Below are 18,657 nucleotides of genomic sequence, written 5' to 3' on the forward strand. Positions count from 1 at the left end.
AAAATTAGAACATACCCATTCTTGCAATTTATAATCAAATCATAGACTTCATAAATGACACGAGGTTGTAAGAATATATTCAGCTTCCTGCATCAAAAATTACATTCAGCTTCCTGCTTCAATACTCTGAATACTTAACGTTGACACAACACAAGATTAAAGCCCGGGGTTGTATCTAAAAATATTATCAGCTTACTATACAGGCAGTCAATTGTAGAATGCTTGGTTAATATACTGCCTGATGGTGAGTTTGAATCACTTGTTGGATAACAAAACAAAATTTTGGATTTGATCCTGAATAATATGCATCTAGAATAATATTATGACCGAAAGCAAGTCCAACAGTCTCTTAATGAATTTCTTATAAATATTATAAAATATTAATTTTTAGTGATTTAAGACATGATTTTGAATTTAAACTCCAACAATGATCCTTATCTTCATTCCTTATTATTATAATAATAATAAATTTGAATGAGATATGAAAGGAAGAGAGAGAAAAGAACTAAGAAGAAGAGATAAAAATCATTTTTTTATTGATAAAAATGAGATAAGGGATGACTTGTGGTTACTTAAAGATAAGGGATGAGAGAGTTGTCTTAGTGATTCCAAAGATGATTTCGTTCACTTTTGAATTCCGATATAAGGAATCACTAAGACACTGTTGGAGTGCATTTTTTTGTCATATTTCTTATATTTGAAGTTAAGAGTAAGTTTAGGGGAGCTGTTGGACTTGCTCTGATATAACAAAATAAACAGGAACAACCTTGCCTCCTACCTTAAAGCTGTTCTCTGCCTTGTTGCTATCTTGTAGCCGAAATTAGCAAATAATATGCCTCAAATTACACCAATACAAACAATTGAAATTCCAAAAAAATATAAATAAAGTGGTGTGTTCTGCATTCCATAAGCAATATTAAGAGGATTTTATGCATCCGGAGAAACTTCAGGCACAGATTAACAAACAAAAAAACTCAAGGTAAACATTTTTCCAAGGCAGACACAGAAAATAGGCGTAATACGCAATTCATTCCAATAATCCAACAAAATCAAAAGACTATTTTTCCTTGCCCTAGCCTGAAATGCCGACTACTAATGATTTGAGAAATTGAGAACAACCACGTCCGAGCATCAAAGAATTTGGGCAGCTGTATTCAACTTTTCTGCCAGACTGAGTTGTGTTCTTGTTATGCTTGACAAATACAGCAACACTAATTGGTCCTACAGCAGCACATAAACAAAGAGAAAAGTATAATACATGATTAGGAAAAAAATAATCCCTATACTAAATCAACAGTATATTTAAATTGATAGGAATTCAAAGGTTGCTGCAGTAATCGACGTGCAACTAACACAATTTGGCAGCATCGCGTGATACATCAAAACAGCTCTTTCCAGTATCAAGCAACTTAATCTGTAACCATTTTGTTTTACTTGACATGACAGTATGACATCTATTACTACGTCATAAAAACTTTGTTTCCCCATGGAGGAAAGTGTACCAACAACAATGTGGTCAGCACTGAAATAATCCTCTTCTAGTATGAACATCACTTATCCTCGTCTTTTGTGTTTGTTCAGAGCATAAGCAAATTATCAATGTGTACCACAAGCATACAAGGGGCTTACTAACATCATGTCTTTGATCAGAATATTGCAAGCCATAAGATAAGAGGGCTCCTCCACCCAGAATAGAATAAAGGGAAAGAAAATGATTTAACCAGATTTTTGTTGGAGTAAAAGAAAAAACCCTAGAGATGCAAAAGACAGGAAAAGAACTGATCTTACCTGAAGACTGTCATTCACAAGCTTCTCAAAGGCTGAGGATGATAATTTGGGAATAGAGGCCACAGTATCCGAGATAAATCTCCCAATGTTATTATCAGGTGCAACACGCCCTTCCTAAATTTAATAATTTGAAAAGAAGTCGGTATAAAAATACATACAAACAACTTGAAGACTGTGCACGTCATATAAAAATATGATAAGAAATGTACGTAAATAGTTAGCTTACCACAACATCATCAACATATTTGTAGACATCATCAATCAAAGCTAGTAACTTCTTCATTGAATCTTCCATTCCTTCCAAATCATTGGGGAGTTTGTCCACAGCTGTCTTCTTAAGGACGTCAACTATATAAAGAGAACTTTACTTGATTAAATGTGATTACCATGGATAATCGTAGATAAGACGCAGGATACTTCTCTTTAAATCCATTTTCCAAAACGTTGATCTCCTAGCATAGAATTCACATTTACAACCTAGACACAGTTTGCACTATAGCCTAAAAAAAATCACATTTTAGGTTATAGTAACTAAAAGTATAATAACTCTCTTAGCAAAAAAGAGGCATAAAAAATCAAATTTTAGAAACCTGGACACGATTTTCACTACAGACTCTATTTTTTTCAGATTTTAGGTAAAAATACTTATAGAAGAAGGAAAGTAAGCTTGAGTAATTACATACATCCAATCCGCTCAGCTTCAACCATCCTTAGATCCAATGGAATTTCTTGGAACTGTGACGCTAGCTGATGATCTCCGAGAGACAAGTTAACAGACACAAAACCTTTAATAGTAGCATCTCCATTTGTGAACCCTGTATCTACAGTTAAATGTACAGGGTTTGTTGCTTCTCGAGAATAAAATTCATGAATCAAAGCACTCCCACCTGTGACCCCAAAACCTGTTGAAAACCTGTAAAATTATGACAGAAATTAATCGCCCCAGCAGCTTACCCAGTAATCTAATAAATGGAAAAACTACTGAGGTCACAGATAAAAGAGACACGATGAGAGTTCAAATTACATGGCAATATAAACAGAAAAATAGAATAACACGCAATGTGGCCAGTCAAAAGAAATGATGTAACAAAAGTATTCTCTGATTTCGGAGCTCAGAATTACCATCCGACAATGACTTCCTTTGGATTGACCTTCTGGTGAGAAGCCAACATATTGTGGTGGTAATCAATGTCCAACGCAACCTACACATAAAGTCGAAAATTATATAACATAGAAACATTTTATACAATAAACACATACATTCCCCAAGACATCAAAAGAATACGACATCCTAACATATCACACAACACAGGCAAATCTTAAATCCTACAACGCAACATAACATAATAACATTTTCGATACATAAATTTCCTATAACTAACATTTACTAACTAACAGCTTAATATCTCAATTTATAAAACAAATTAACAAATTCAATTAAAACTGCGTCAGAAACAAAACTCAAAAACAAACCTGATCCAACGATTCATTGTGAGGAACAGCATAGGAGTTACGAATGTCAACAGTGCCATCAGGCAAGACAGAGCCGAGAAGAGTACCGATGACTCGCTCGGCCTGGTCAGGTCTTCTAACAAAGCAATCACATATGTTGAATATCACCAGTGGGTGAACCTTCGCTGACAAACTCGTCGGAGATGGCGTGAATTGAAGCACGGTTAGTTCACTTGACGCCATGGTTTTGTGTTGCTTTTAAATAGAATTAAGGGAGTTGAGATATTTGGGGACGAAAGAGAAGCGTTCTAGGGTTTTAGATAATGTGATATAATAGATCCGGATGGATACTCCGGTTCTATTTATTATGGGTTCGGATCCGGATTTTAATATCCCTTCCAATAGAGTAGCAAAAAATCGCACAAATCGCACAAACCGCATAAACCGCCCGCACCGTAAAATACGGTTTTTAATTTTCGTGGTGCGGTTGCGGTTTGAAATTTTGATAAACCGCGCGGCGCGGTGTGGGTTGCGATTTTAATTTTCGGAAAATGCGGTTCAAACCGCACCGCACCGCACCGCACCGCAACGCAATATTTAATATATATTATAAATTTATATATATATAATACATATATTAACCGGACCTATCAGCCCACTAAAATTACAGGTAAATAACCCAGCCCAATACTTAATTAGGTTATGACCTGTTTTTTCTTAGCCGCACCACACACTTATTCTTCAGTGAAGTCTTGTTTCCACTTCACTACTCCAGTTCTCCCACTTTCCACTTTGAGCAAAACAATTACTAATTAAGCACAACAGACTCATTCTTCGGTCTTCATCTTGTTCCAGGTTCCAACTTCCAATTAAGGTATCTTCTAATTAATTACTTTTGAGATTTTATGTAATTGTTAGATTTCTTTTATTGTTTGATACTTTGATTTATATTAATTGTTAACTTGTAATTTTAGATGGAGACTAAACAAAACTCGGAAGATCTCATTACTCCACTAACCTCTATGAGCCAGAATCAAACGCGAGATACACAAACCAATGAGACCAATAAGAAGACACCTTCATCACAAAAACGAAAACCATAGGTATCTTCTTCTAAAATAAGTGATGTTTGGGACCATTTTAAGATAGATAAATCTGATCCAAAAAATATTGGAGCTATTTGTATTTATTGTGATAAAAGTTATGCTACTGGTACTAGGAGACACGAAACTAGTACAATTAGGTACCATTTGGTAAATCAATGTCCGAAATATCCATTTAGAGTGGAGGATAAAAAATAAAAACTTTTGTGCTTTCAAGAAACAAGTAAATTTGGATCTGAAAGTGGTGGCAATGGTAGCCATTTGGTTGCCGTGGGATTTATTCAATCTGATTGTAGGGCTGCATGTGCTAAAATGATTATTTTTTACGAATTATCCTCCAGATTTGTTGAGCAAGAAGGGTTTAGGATGTTTTGTAGTATTGTTTGTCCTAAATTTATCATTCATTTGCGTCATAAATTTCTAGGGATATTATCAAGTTGTATAATTTTGAAAAGTTAAAATTAAAGGACTACTTGGTTAGAAATTCATATAGAGTTTCTTTAACAAGCGACACTTGGATTCCATCCAAAATGTTTGTTATCTTGTATTAATATCACATTTTATTGATAATGAGTGGAAAATACAAAAGAGAATTCTGAATTTTTGTCAAGTAGCTAATCATAAATGAGAGACAATAGGCAAAGTTATCGAGGCATGTTTAAAAGATTGGGGTATTGATAAGGTTTTTACGATTGCTCTTGACAATGCAGCCTCTAATGGTGTGGTTGTTAAATCACATTAAGAAAAGGCTGCAGATATGGAAAACAGCCATCTGTGATGGGGATTTTTTGCATATGAGGTGTTCAGCCCATATTCTTAATCTAATTTGAACGGATGGACTAAAGGATGTTGATGATTCTATTTCAGTCGTTCGTAATTCGATTAGATATGTCAGAGCTTCTCCATCTAGTTTGGTGAGATTCCAAAGTTGTGTGAAAAATACTTCCAAAGAAGAAAAGGCTCTAGTTTGCTTGGATGTACAAACTAGGTGGAATTCCACCTTTTTAATGCTAGACAATGCATTAGGGTATGTTGATGGATTCAATTTGTTAGAAGAAGAAGATGAGGTCTATATGCAATATTTTTTTGATAAAGATAAGAATGGAAAGAGTTTGATAGGGCCACCGAATTAAGAAGATTGGGAAAATTGTGCATTTTTCTGCAGATTTTTAAGAGTATTTTATGAGGTCATTCTTAAATTCAGTGCATCTTTGTTTTTCACTTCTAATTCATATTTTCATGAAGTGTGTGCCGTCCGTGGAAAGCTTTTGAAGTGGTGTTCAAGTGAAAATTTAATTTTAAAGGACGGATTTAAAGATGAAACTGAAATTCGACAAGTATTGGGGCAATATTAAAAAGCAAAATATGTTGCTTTATGTTGAAGTGGTACTAGATCCGAGGTATAAACTGAAATTTGTAATGTGTTGCTTGAGGAAACTATGTGGCGAGGATAATGTTAATGTTATATTATCGTCCGTGAAAGGTTGTTTGTCAAAATTGATGAACCTTTATTCAAGTGAACTTAAGTTAAAAAAAATCCAGAAGATACCACTCGTCAAGGTGGAGTAGCTAATCATGACAACAAGAGCACCTTGATTGATTTCGATGATGATGATTCTTTTAATCTCTTCGAATCTGAATTTGATAAAGAATGCGATGAAGATAATGCCTTGGATACAAAAAATGAGCTGGATAGATACCTGATGGAGCGTAATGAGGATAGGAAAAATAAGGACTTTGATATCTTACACTACTAAAAAAACAAAAATGACCGATATCTTTGTGACTGATGTTAAATATATTTTTCATAAACATCGGTTTTTACCCGATGTCTAAGACAGACTTTCACAACGGTTCTGGAAAACTTCTGATGTCAAATGTCAGATTAGACATCGGTTATATATATATATGTAACCGTTGTTAAAATCTATTTTAACATCATTTTCTTTAATATAACCAATGTTAATTTCAAAAATAGACATCAGTTATTTATTCTAGAATTGATGTTATTGCTCTTTTTACATGTGCTGATATCCCTATATTAACATCGAATATTACACAATATTTTAATCACAATACTGAAAAAACTTGATTATCAAAAATCAACTAATACATATATATTATTACCCAATTGAATTAAAGATCAATAAATTCTCAATGTGTACAACTTATCTCAAATACGTCTATCATTCTAAACAAACTATTCTGGTGATAAATACTGTTGTACAAGACATGCCTGTACAATAACAAGACTAAGTCAAATTGACAACCCTAAGTAAGTTGTATTGTAATCTTAGTTTGCATTTTGTACTTGTAACATTTAAAGTCTGTAAAAATATCAAAAGAGCAGACTGGAGTCTTTTTCTTTAAACAGTATCAAGCCTAATAATTCTATCTGGAAGAAGATTAAGAAGATCATGTCTCAGAAGAATTATGAAGAAGCTTGGAGTTGAATAAATATGTTTTGGGAAAAATGTTCTAAGTCAAGATCTCTACAAGTCACATATTTAGTGTTATAGAGAAGTCATTCGAGAACTCCAGAATGACTTATAGAGAACTCAGGAAATCTACTAGAGAACTCAGAGATATCGATAAGTCAAATTGAAGACATGAAGATTGGAGATATCGACAAGTCAATTCTTCACTAGAGAAATCAGAGTTATCGATAAGTCAACATTCATTAAAGAACTCTGAGTTATCGATAAGTCAAATTTCACTAGGGAACTTAGAGATATCGACAAGTCAAAATTCACTAGAGAACTCTGAGTTATCGACAAGTCAAATTTGACTAGAGAACTCTGAGTTATCGACAAGTCAATAAGTCACTAAAGAACTCAGAGATATTGATAAGTCAAAGTGAAGATATGGAGATTAGAGATCTCGATAAGCCAAATTCTCTTATAGAGAACTCAGAGACCTCTACAAGTCAAATCAACTATGGAGTATTAGAGATCTCGATAAGTCATTATACTTATCGAGATGTCAAGATCTTTATATGCCTAACTGGAGATCTCGGGGTAAAATCTCAAAGTACAAATTGCAGACCATTTCAATATCCAAGATTAACAATTAACAAACAATCCAACCAGTTGGATTGACAAGTCTACAAAAAGCAACTTGAAGAGTGTGCAAGATCAAGGGTGAAGATTAACTTACAAAGGAAGATCAAGATTAACACAATATGCAAAGATATGCTAAGCCAGAAATGGAAGATATACTTTTCCTAAAATGGAAATGATAAGTGACAGTTTACTAAAGTAATTAACATATCTCTTATTGTACACTGTGTAAATCAGTAGTTAACTATGATATAAAGTTAACACTGGTCCTCTGTTAGATGTAACAATATAGATCAGAAATATTGTATTCTCTCAAGGAAGAAGCTAAGCTCTTTATTAACAAAGATCCTAGAAATTTTTTAGCAAAACATTCTTAATTTTAATATAAAACTAAGTGAGTTTTGAAAGATCAGTGTTCACTATTATTGCTTGCTTAAATTCAGTAGTAACACATATCACTGCAAGATTTACATTTACCTTGTTCAAACCATAAATACTTCAAGGAAAGCATAAAAGCACAACAACACATTCACCCCCCTGTGTAATTTATTACCTAACAAGTGGTATCAGAGCATGATCTGAAAGTAAATAGATTCAAGATCTTGGAAGAATGAATACACAGAAGATCGATATCATCAAAATTTCTACCTTTGACAAAGCTAACTACACTCTCTGGAAAAAGAAAATGTTGTTGTTTATCAGGATGGCCAATCTACTCTATATTCAGATTCTAAAAAATGGGCCATTCACTCCTATGGTTAGAGCTGAGGAATCTACAGATGGTGATATGGTCATTCCAGCTCATTATGTTCCAAAAGATCCTTCTGAGTACACTGAGCTTGAAAAAGAGAAAGTTTCCCTGGATAGTGGCTTGCAGCTGATTTTGATTGAGTCACTTGACAATGTAATGTATAACAACAGTGTCAACTGTGACACTGCCAAACAGATCTGGGAAAATATTGAAATACTCTGTGAGGGAACTGAGGAAGTTAGATCTAATCAAAGAAGGATACCAATTTCACAATATGAGGGTTTCATGGCTAAGCCAAAAGAAAGTATCACTGATGTGTTTGAAAGGTTTAATAAGCTGATAAATGACTTGCATCTCCATGATAAATAATATGAGGCCGAAGACGTGAATTTGAAATTTTTGCTTACACTCCCTCATCAATTGGAACATAAAAATTTCAGCTATCAGAGAAGGGAGAGACTTGAGCAGAATAACTCTGGAAGTTCTGTATGGAATCTTAAAAACATATAAATTAGAAATGATTCAAAGAAAATCATTAAGAGCTGGTCAAGGGCATGTTGTAGATGGTTCAAGTGCTCTAATTGTCAATGAAAGCCGGACCTGTAATGATGAGCCAAGATCCCAGACTCTAGTTGCCTCAACAAGTGAGCAAAGAACCAATGATTCATAAGAACAATCATTCTGGAATTGGAAGAAGATGAGTTCTACACCCTGGATGAACTTGATTAGTATTAGGGCGAAAACACGCGCTAAAATTCACGCAAGTATACACGTTCATATTAGATATATTTGAGATGTCATGTCTAATATGTTTCATGTTTAGTTTTCAGATCTTAACAAATAGGAATTATCAGTACTTACTGGAACCAGTACTTACTGGAAGTCAGAACTTAAGGATATCAGAACTTAGATTATCAGAAGATAAATATCAGAAGATGGATATCAGAACTTAAGTACGTGAGGACTAACAGTTAAGGAAGGAAGCTGATTTACAGGAAAGAAGATCAAGACTAATACAAATGAAGATATGCATGTAAAGAGTTAGAAGATAAGAAGACTTGTATAAGATATCTGATTGATATATTTTAGGAGACAGAATTATATTCCATATCAATTAGAAGTTATCTTATAACTGTGTACTATATAAACACAGACATAGGTTTACACTATGTGTTATCATTAGTGAGAAGATCATACATTGTAACCTAGCAGCTCTCGTGATATTTGTTCATCACTGAGAGAGAACAGTTCCATTGTAATAGAGTTTTTTGTATCGAATATATCTGTTTACTATTACTTGTGTTCGAAATCGATTTGATTGTATTCTACACTGTATTTAACCCCCTTCTACAGTATTGTGTTAGTCCCTAACAATGCAACATGAATTAAAGAAGGGGGGTTGAATGGAATTCTTGAACCTTTTTCAAAAAGATATAAAATGTTCTATCTTAATAATATATAAGTGTTTGATTTGCAAAGTGCGGAATAAGAAGTTAGTAAAATTAAAACACAAGTAATTAAAAACACAAGTCTTTAAAAACTTTCTGGTGGATTTGAATATATCCACCAGAGATATATATTATATCAAGAGAACTCTGTGTAGCAAGATTAGCCCACAGCTGCTTACAAATATGAACAACTAAGTTTATAGAGAAATGCCAATGATGCAGCTTACAATTGTTTCTCTGAGATAATGTTCTTAGTCTTGTTCTTGTTGTTCTATTTGCTACTTCTTGGTTTATATATCACCAAGATTATAAAGTAATAAGACAAGATAATAAAACAAAACTTATCAAGTCTAATATTATGCTGCTTCATTACTCTATTCCAGCATCTTTGAATATCTTCATAATAGCATGGAAATGGCAATGCTTCTTTGTTCTCTAAAACCCAGTTGAATAGGCTTCCACATTCCTTTTGCATACACTCGACGCATGTGATTGTATTGTCACTGTCAACAGATGTTTGAATTGATTATCCGTCGGGTACATGATCATCCGTTGGGTTGCCTTGTTGATCGTCCGTCGAGTGGCATTGTTGTTTATCCGTCGGGTAGCTATCTGGCACTTGACTTCATTTCATTTTTGCAGAATTACAAGACATCATCTTTGTATAATTAATCAACCTATTTGGCATATCTAATTAAAGTCAACATGACTTGAGTGCTACTACAGAATCTAAATAAGGTGTATGCAGAAATGTGCTACAGACTCATTATAACACAAGCCACTCACTCGATGGATAATAAATCATCATCCGTCGGGACAATATTGAGTCATCCGTCGGGACTATATTCCTTATCGGTCGAGTGCTACATTTTTCACTAAGTAAAATCTACTAAGATGTTTTGTTAATGAAATCATCAAGTTCACATTATATCCACAACAATCTCCCCCAATTTACTGGAATTGTAGCCATAAATTAGGAGAAACTTGATGATAACAAAACACCCTAAAAATACAACTTTAAAAGTAAGTAGATAAAACTGTAAAGTGCTTCAAATAACAAAATGCACAAAGATTAGCTCATAGTCATTTTCAAGGTGCTCCTCTAGCCTGAGCAGATTAATCTAATTCCTTGAAGATCTGGATCTCTTTCCAAGCTTTCTGTTATTTTCTTCTATCTGATTTTGGAGCTGTCTGTGGAATTCCAGTTCATCAGATTCTGAGAGATTTAGCTTTTCTTGCATTTCCAAAAGAGTCTCATTGCTAGAGATGCTCAATTGGTCTTCTAATCTGAAAAATCTTCTAACTCATTTGTCATCCATGAACTCCATCAGCCAGTAGGGCCTTAGATGCACTCTACTCCCTGTGTAAGGAATAGTTAGAGTCTTTGGGAGTGCATCTTTAGCTCTAATACTCCTCAGTTCTTTAATCTTCTTTAGAACAAGTCTTCTTGCAGTTACATTGAATCCAAAGTTCTTCTTGAATGATGAATAAACCTCTATCAGCACAGATTGGCTTTCTTGAAGGATCTTGTGAAGTGGCCATTGAATCTCCTTTCCTCCCTTGCACTTGAAAACTAACCTTTCAGGTAGATTCCTGTAGGCATCAATCCCTCTAACTTCTTCCGGTTCATCTAGATAGAGGTTTAGATCAGAGAATTCCTTGATGTCACATAAGTACATGTAATCTCCCTTGTTGACTTTGGATTGAGCTTTGGTTAGAGATTTGGATTTGAGAGGTGACAACTGATAAGTGGCATTGTATACCACTTAGAATGTCTTATAATGGCTTGAATTGATGCCTTGAAATCAAGTATTTTGTATATTTGATGCGTTTTTCTAGTGTTTTTGCATTTCAGGGTATTACTTGCATTTGTGGAGAGATTTCCTCAGGAATAAGCCTAGGTATGTGCTTGGCATTGCAAGTGGGAAGTTAGGAGCAAAACGCAGCAGAAATCGGGAGCAAAATAAGCATTTTTATAGAAAGGTGTTGGGCGCCCGCTCAGCCTGGCTGGGCGGCCGCTCAGGAAGCTGGGCGTCCGCTCAGGATTGCTGGGCGGCCGCTCAGGGTCGTAAAATTAAATAATGATTTTTAGAGTTATATTTCTGTTGGACTTCTGAGATAGCTGGGTCTTGTGGGGCTTCTATATAAATAGTTTCAGAGACGTTTCATATCGGGGAAATCGTGGTATCAATCAAGGAGCAAAGAGAGAAGGAAGAAGACCGTTTTAGCACATCGCAACGAAGAAGAGGAATCATAGTTTTCTTGTGATTCTTTTATTCGTTGTATCAATGAATGCTAGTTTTCTTTACTTTAAACCTTATTACTCTTGTGACGTACTCTGGTTTTAATAAGTATTTTATTTAGTTTATCTTGTGTGTTATTATCAAGTTTTCATATGAACCCATGGTGACGATGAGTTCTATCATGGGCTAATCGTAATCATGGGGTCATAACAGATTTACTATGGAATTCTTTAGTTAGTTGTTTAATACCTTAGTGTGTGATGATTGTATGATATCTAGTATAGGTTGCGCTTATTCGTCTTATGTGCGTCGCGAACATATAAGATAGGGTGTTAATCTCTTGTGAAGCGACGGTGGATCTTGAGGTTTAGAACTTGCCATGCTTGCATAGGTTCATGTATGTGTATGCATGATTAGTGGTAACTCTAACCGTTTTACTTGCCCTGTGTAATCATAAGGAATAACTTGTGCTTAAATCATTATTTTATCAAATTCTGTAGACATATAGGGTTTCAACATAAGTGATGCTTATTCAACTTCTATCTTAATTGTGGATGTTTGGTAGAATGGTATTAGTACAACGAAAGTTGACTTTTATCAGTTTCGTGTTGTTCGATTAATATCATCACTGTTACATGCTAAGGGTAATAATAACAACTATTGAAGGAAGTAGTAATGAAGTTATGATCTCATGAGTGTTTAATATTGTTAATTCAAGTATCAGTTAAGTGTTTAACTCTCGTAGTTAATTATAGTTAATAATTAGTTAATCAAATCTACGTGTTATTGTCTTGACGTTGAGAAGTAATCATACATTGGTGAGTAAGTGTTAATTGAACATAACTAGTTTGAGTCTCTGTGGGAACGAACTAGAAAGTATTCTATATTACTTGCGAACGCGTATACTTGCATGAATTATTAGCGCGTGTTTTCGCCCTAACAAGTTTTTGGCGCCGCTGCCGGGGACTCGTCATATTTGTTTAGTTTATGTACTTACCATCAGTGGTCGTTAGGACTCATTGATTAAGACGTGTTACTTATTGTTTCCGGTTGGGTTTCAGGTACTTTATGCAAACACGTTCTCGTACTCGCAAGAGGACTTTAGATACGGCTGAGGAGACAGACTCAGTTCTTGATATTCCGGAGAAGATAGATTTTGAAGATTCGGATAAAGAAAGTGAGCAGAAAGAACCAATAATCATGGGTGATCGTATAGTTCCGGCAGATCCAGCTCTTATGGACTTTTATCGGCCAAAAATTGATGACATTCAGTCAAACATCCTTCATCCGGCTATTCAGGCTAACACTTTTAAAATCAAGCCGGACATTATTCAGATGGTGCAGAATTCTGTTTCTTTCGGAGGTGCTGCGACTGAAGACCCCAACATGCACATCAGAAATTTTGTCAAGATCTGTAGTACTTTCAAATATAATGGTGTGAATGATGAGGCTATCAAGCTGAGGCTTTTTCCATTCTCTCTGAGGGATAAGGCTAAGGACTGGTTACATTCTGAACCAGCTGGGTCCATCACTACTTGGCAAGATCTTGCGCAGAAGTTTCTAGTGAAGTTCTATCCAATGGCAAAGACTGCAGCTATGAGGAGTGCTCTTACTCAGTTTGCGCAGCAACCAACAGAATCTATGTACGAAGCTTGGGAGCACTACAAGGAGATTTTGAGAAAATGTCCACATCATGGTATGCCTGACTGGATGGTGATCACTGGTTTTTATAATGGTTTGGGGGCCCAATCTCGGCCAATGCTCGATGCAGCAGTTGGAGGCGCCTTGTGGGCCAAAAGCTATACTGAGGCTTATAATCTTATTGAAACTATAGATGCAAATGAGCATCAAAACCCAACTCAAAGGATGATGCCTGGGAAGGTAGCAGGTATTCTAGAAGTCGATGCAGCTATAGCTATTGTAGCACAGCTCCAAGCGCTGTCTTTGAAGGTCGATTCTTTAGCCACATATGGAGTCAATCAGATAGCAATAGTCTGTGAGCTTTGTGCAGGGTCTCATGCTACGGATCAGTGTTCTCTTGTTAATGAATCTGTTCAGTATGTGAACAATTATCAACGACCGCAGCAGCCTGTGCCAGCTACTTATCATCCTAACAACAGAAATCATCCCAATTTCAGCTGGAGCAATAATCAGAATGCTGTTCAGTAACCATATCAGCAGCCTATCGATAAGCAGTTTAATCCACCTGGATTCCAGCAACCACAGCATTATGCTCAAAGGCAATCATATCCTCAACAAGGAGGTGCTGCTCCACCTACTAGTGCTGATTTCGAGGAACTCAAGCTGTAGTGCAAAAGTCAGGCTGTTTCTATCAAGACCTTGGAAAATCAAATCGGTCAAATAGCTAATGCACTGCTCAACCGTCAATATGGCACACTTGCCAGTGATACTGAAGTGCCAGGCAGGATGAAAGCTAAAGAACAAGTCAAAGCTATTACCTTAAGGTCTGGGAAAGTTGCTGATGCTGAAAAAGCGAAAGACGGAGAAGCTGAAGTTGTTGATGAAGAAGAGAAGCAAAAGGAGAAAGCGGCGGAACCAAGGAAGACTACTGTTGAACACACTCTGCCTGAGGGTAATACAAGGGAGAAACAGCTCTATCCTCCACCACCTTTCCCTAAGAGATTGTAACAACAAAAGCTGGATAAGCAGTTTGGTAAGTTTCTGGAGGTGTTCAAGAAACTTCACATCAATATACCTTTCGCCGAGGCTTTGGAGCAAATGCCTAGTTATGCAAAATTCATGAAGAGTATTCTTTCAAGGAAGGTAAAACTGGATGACCTTGAGACTGTTGCTCTAACGGAAGAGTGCAGTGCTGTGTTGCAACAAAAATTACCTCCAAAGCTTAAAGATCCAGGTAGGTTCACCATTCCTTGCATCATTGGCAAGTTGTCTTTTGACAAATGCCTATGCGATTTGGGAGCAAGCATCAATCTAATTCCGTTGTCTATCTTCAAGAAGTTGAATTTGCCTGATCCAAAGCCCACCTACATGTCTCTACAATTGGCTGATCGTTCTATTACATACCCACGAGGCATAGTGGAGGACGTGTTAGTTAAGGTGGATAAGCTCTTCTTCCCTACAGACTTTGTCATTTTGGATTTCGAGGAAGATAAGAAGATTCTCATAATCTTGGGAAGACCTTTCTTGGCTACAGGCCGTACCTTAATAGATGTGCAGAAAGGAGAACTTACTATGAGGGTGCAGGATCAGGATGTGACATTCAATGTATTCAAGGTGATGAAATTCCCTACAGAAGACGAGGAGTGCTTAAATGTGGATTTGATTGATTCTGCGGTCACTTCAGAACTTGATCATATGCTAATGTCTGATGCCTTAGAGAAAGCCTTGGTGGGGGACTTTGACAGTGATGATGAGGATGGCAATGAGCAACTACAATATCTAAATGCTTCTCCTTGGAGGCGAAAGCTAGACATGCCATTTGAATCTCTGGGTACTTCTGATCTCAAGAATGCTGAAGGAAAGCTCAAACCATCTATTGAGCAAACACCTACTTTGGAGCTTAAACTATTGCCTGAACAATTGAGGTATGCTTTTTTAGGTGATGCATCTACTTTGCCTGTTATTATTGTATCTGACCTTTCAGGTAGTGGGGATGACAAGCTCTTGAGGATCTTGAGAGAATTCAAATCGGCTATCAGATGAACTATAGCAGATATCAAAGGGATAAGCCCTTCGTAGTGCATGCATAAAATTCTGCTAGAGGAAGGTAGTAAGCTGACTGTTGAGCAACAATGATGACTTAACCCTATCATGAAAGAAGTGGTGAAGAAAGAAATTCTGAAATGGCTGGATGCATGAATCATATATCCTATTTCTGACAGTTCTTGGGTGAGCCCCGTGCAATATGTACCTAAGAAAGGAGGTATTACTGTGGTAGCAAATGAGAAGAACGAACTCATCCCCACTCAAATAATCACATGATGGAGGGTATGCATGGATTACAGAAAGTTGAACAAAGCCATGAGAAAGGATCACTTCCCTCTTCCATTTATTGATCAGATGCTTGACAGGTTGGCCGGTCATGAGTATTATTGTCTTCTGGATGGCTATTCAGGGTATAATCAAATTTGCATTGCACCAGAGGATCAAGAAAAGACTACCTTCACTTGTCCATTTGGCACGTTTGCTTTTCGCAGAGTATTGTTTGGCTTATGTGGTGCACCGACCACTTTTCAGAGATGTATGATGGCTATATTCTCTGATATGATTGGAAACAATGTCGAAGTGTTCATGGATGACTTCTCCGTCTTTGGACATTCGTATAATGAATATTTGAATAATCTTCGTGCGGTGCTCAAAAGGTGTGTGGAAACTAATTTGGTGCTCAACTGGGAAAAATGTCACTTTATGGTGCGTGAAGGCATTATTCTTGGGCATAAAGTCTCTAGCAAGGGTCTTGAGGTGGACAAAGCCAAGGTGAGAGTCATTGAAAATCTCCCACCACCTATTTCTGTGAAAGAAATCCGTAGTTTTCTTGGTCATGCGGGTTTTTATTGGCATTTTATTAAGGACGTCTCGAAGATATCTAGGCCGTTGTGCAACTTGCTCGAGAAGGATGTGCCTTTCAAATTTGATGATAAATGCTTGGCGGCATTCGAGACTCTCAAGAAGAGTTTGATAACTGCACCAGTTATTACAGCACCTGATTGGACATAACCTTTTGAGATGATGTGTGATGCGAGTGATTATGCGGTGGGAGCAGTTCTTGGGCAGCGCAAGAATAATCTTTTTCATGTGGTCTACTATGCTAGTAAGACTCTAAATGGAGCTCAAATGAACTACACCACTACTGAGAAGGAGCTCTTGGCTATAGTCTTTGGTTTCGAAAAATTTCGATCTTTCTAGCTTGGGACAAAGGTGACAGTATTCACTGATGATGCTGCCATTCGCTATTTGGTCTCAAAGAAGGATTCGAAGCCTAGACTTATTCATTGGGTGCTCTTGCTACAGGAATTTGAGTTAGAGATCAAGGATCGAAAATGTACTGAGAATCAAGTAGCTGACCATCTCTCTAGATTGGAGAATCCCGATTCTACTTCACATGATAAGACATTGATCAACGAATCTTTTCCGGATGAGCAGTTGTTCGCAGTTCAGGAGGAAGAGCCATGGTTCGCAGATATTGTAAACTATCTTGTCAGCAATATAATGCCTCCTAATATGAATGCAGCTCAAAAGAAGAAGTTTCTGCATGAGGTGAAGTGGTACATTTGGGATGAACCATATTTGTTTAGACAAGGAGCTGACCAGATCATCAGGAGATGTATCCCATTCTGTGAGATGGAGGGGTATTACAAGACTGCCATTCCACAGTATATGGTGGACATTATGGTGGTGAAAAGATAGCAGCTCGTATTCTGCAAGCAGGTTTTTTCTGGCCTACTTTGTTTAAGGATGCACATCAGTTTGTTTTAAGGTGTGATCATTTCCAAAGAGTGGGGAATCTTACGAGGAAGGATGAGATGTCGTTAAATGTGATGCTAGAAGTTGAGGTCTTTAATGTATGGGGAATCGATTTCATGGGACCATTTGTCTCATCCTGCAATAATCAGTACATCTTGCTGGCAGTCGATTATGTCTCAAAATGGGTAGAAGTCAAGGCTCTACCGACAAATGATGCAAAGGTAGTGTTGAATTTTTCTTCATAAGCAGATTTTTACAAGGTTTGGAACGCTATGAGTAATCATAAGTGATAAAGGGTCGTATTTCTGCAGTTGTAAGTTCACTTCTTTGATGCAGCGCTACAATGTGAATCATCGTGTTGCTACTGCCTATCATCCGCAGACGAATGGTCAAGCTGAAGTGTCTAATAGAGAGATCAAGCGTATTCTAGAGAAAGTTGTTTGTCCATCAAGGAAGGATTGGTCTTTAAAACTCGATGAAGTTGTTTGGGCTTATAGAACAGCATACAAGACTCCACTTGGGATGTCCCCGTTTCAACTTGTTTATGGTAAGGGATGTCATTTACCTGCGGAGCTTGAGCATAAGGCTTATTGGGCGTTGAAGAAGTTGAACCTTGATCTAGATGCAGCTGGGAAGAAGTGAATGCTTCAGTTAAATGAACTTGATGAATTTCGACTCCAAGCGTACGAGAACAACAAAATGTACAAGGAAAAAGTAAAAAGGTGGCACGACAGGAAGCTATGTCCTAAGTCATTTGTGCCGGGGCAGCAAGTTCTTTTATTCAACTCTCGTCTCCGACTTTTTCCTGGAAAGTTGAAATTAAGGTGGTCTGGACCTTTTATTGTCAAAACTGTGTTTCCACATGGAGCGGTGGAGATTTTTGAGAATGATCCGGGCCAAACATTCAAGGTTAATGGTCAGCGATTGAAGCATTACTATGGGGACACGGTAAACCGGGAAGTGGTTAGTGTCGTTTTATTGTCAACTTGATCGAGGTACTCTACGTCAAGCTAATGACGTAAAAGAAGCGCTTCTTGGGAGGCAACCCAGGATTTGTGACTATAGGAACCCTTAGAAGTTAGTAACCTATCCAAAACCAAAAAAAAATCAGAAAAATTGGGCAAGAAAAAATATTTCCCAAAAACCATCTGGGTGCTTGCGCAGCTTTGCTGAGCGGCCGCTCAGCCCTCGACTGTTGAAATTTTTTTTTGCCTTCTAAAAAATCCAAAAAAATCAGAAAAATTCAAAAACAAAAATACAACCCACAACCCACGATTTCTTTTCCCATAACCCACATTTTTCTCCTTACAACCCCACTCCTATTCAATTTTTAACCCTAATTCCTACCCTATATATACATACAACTCC

General features: G+C 36.7%; 1 protein-coding gene and 1 non-coding gene across 2 annotated transcripts; both read right to left on the reverse strand.

Annotated features, from left to right (window-relative positions):
• Positions 1-877: 877 nt before the first annotated feature.
• LOC141724427 (eukaryotic translation initiation factor 3 subunit F) lies at positions 878-3,574 on the reverse strand. The gene is made up of 6 exons (XM_074526581.1): positions 3,262-3,574; positions 2,911-2,990; positions 2,472-2,701; positions 2,015-2,136; positions 1,789-1,902; positions 878-1,221 (listed from the first exon to the last, which is right to left on the reverse strand). Exons 1-6 carry the CDS (start codon positions 3,481-3,483, stop codon positions 1,132-1,134), a joined length of 858 nt encoding a protein of 285 aa, XP_074382682.1. The 5' UTR covers positions 3,484-3,574; the 3' UTR covers positions 878-1,131.
• A 9,863-nt stretch (positions 3,575-13,437) lies between these two features.
• LOC141662931 (small nucleolar RNA R71) lies at positions 13,438-13,544 on the reverse strand. The gene has a single exon (XR_012551031.1). It is a non-coding gene; the product is annotated as a small nucleolar RNA R71 (small nucleolar RNA).
• Between the last annotated feature and the right edge of the window lie 5,113 nt (positions 13,545-18,657).

Source organism: Apium graveolens, chromosome 5 (assembly GCF_009905375.1).
Source record: "Apium graveolens cultivar Ventura chromosome 5, ASM990537v1, whole genome shotgun sequence".
NCBI lineage: Eukaryota > Viridiplantae > Streptophyta > Magnoliopsida > Apiales > Apiaceae > Apium > Apium graveolens.

Excerpts from the sequence above, each read along its gene's own strand:
- LOC141724427 (XM_074526581.1), bottom strand. The coding sequence starts at position 3,483 with ATGGCGTCAAGTGAACTAACCGTGCTTCAATTCACGCCATCTCCGACG. Across the intron at positions 2,702-2,910 it reads AAGGAAGTCATTGTCGGATG|GTTTTCAACAGGTTTTGGGG; the intron begins GTAATTCTGAGC and ends ATAATTTTACAG. Across the intron at positions 1,222-1,788 it reads TTGTGAATGACAGTCTTCAG|GACCAATTAGTGTTGCTGTA; the intron begins GTAAGATCAGTT and ends GTGCTGCTGTAG.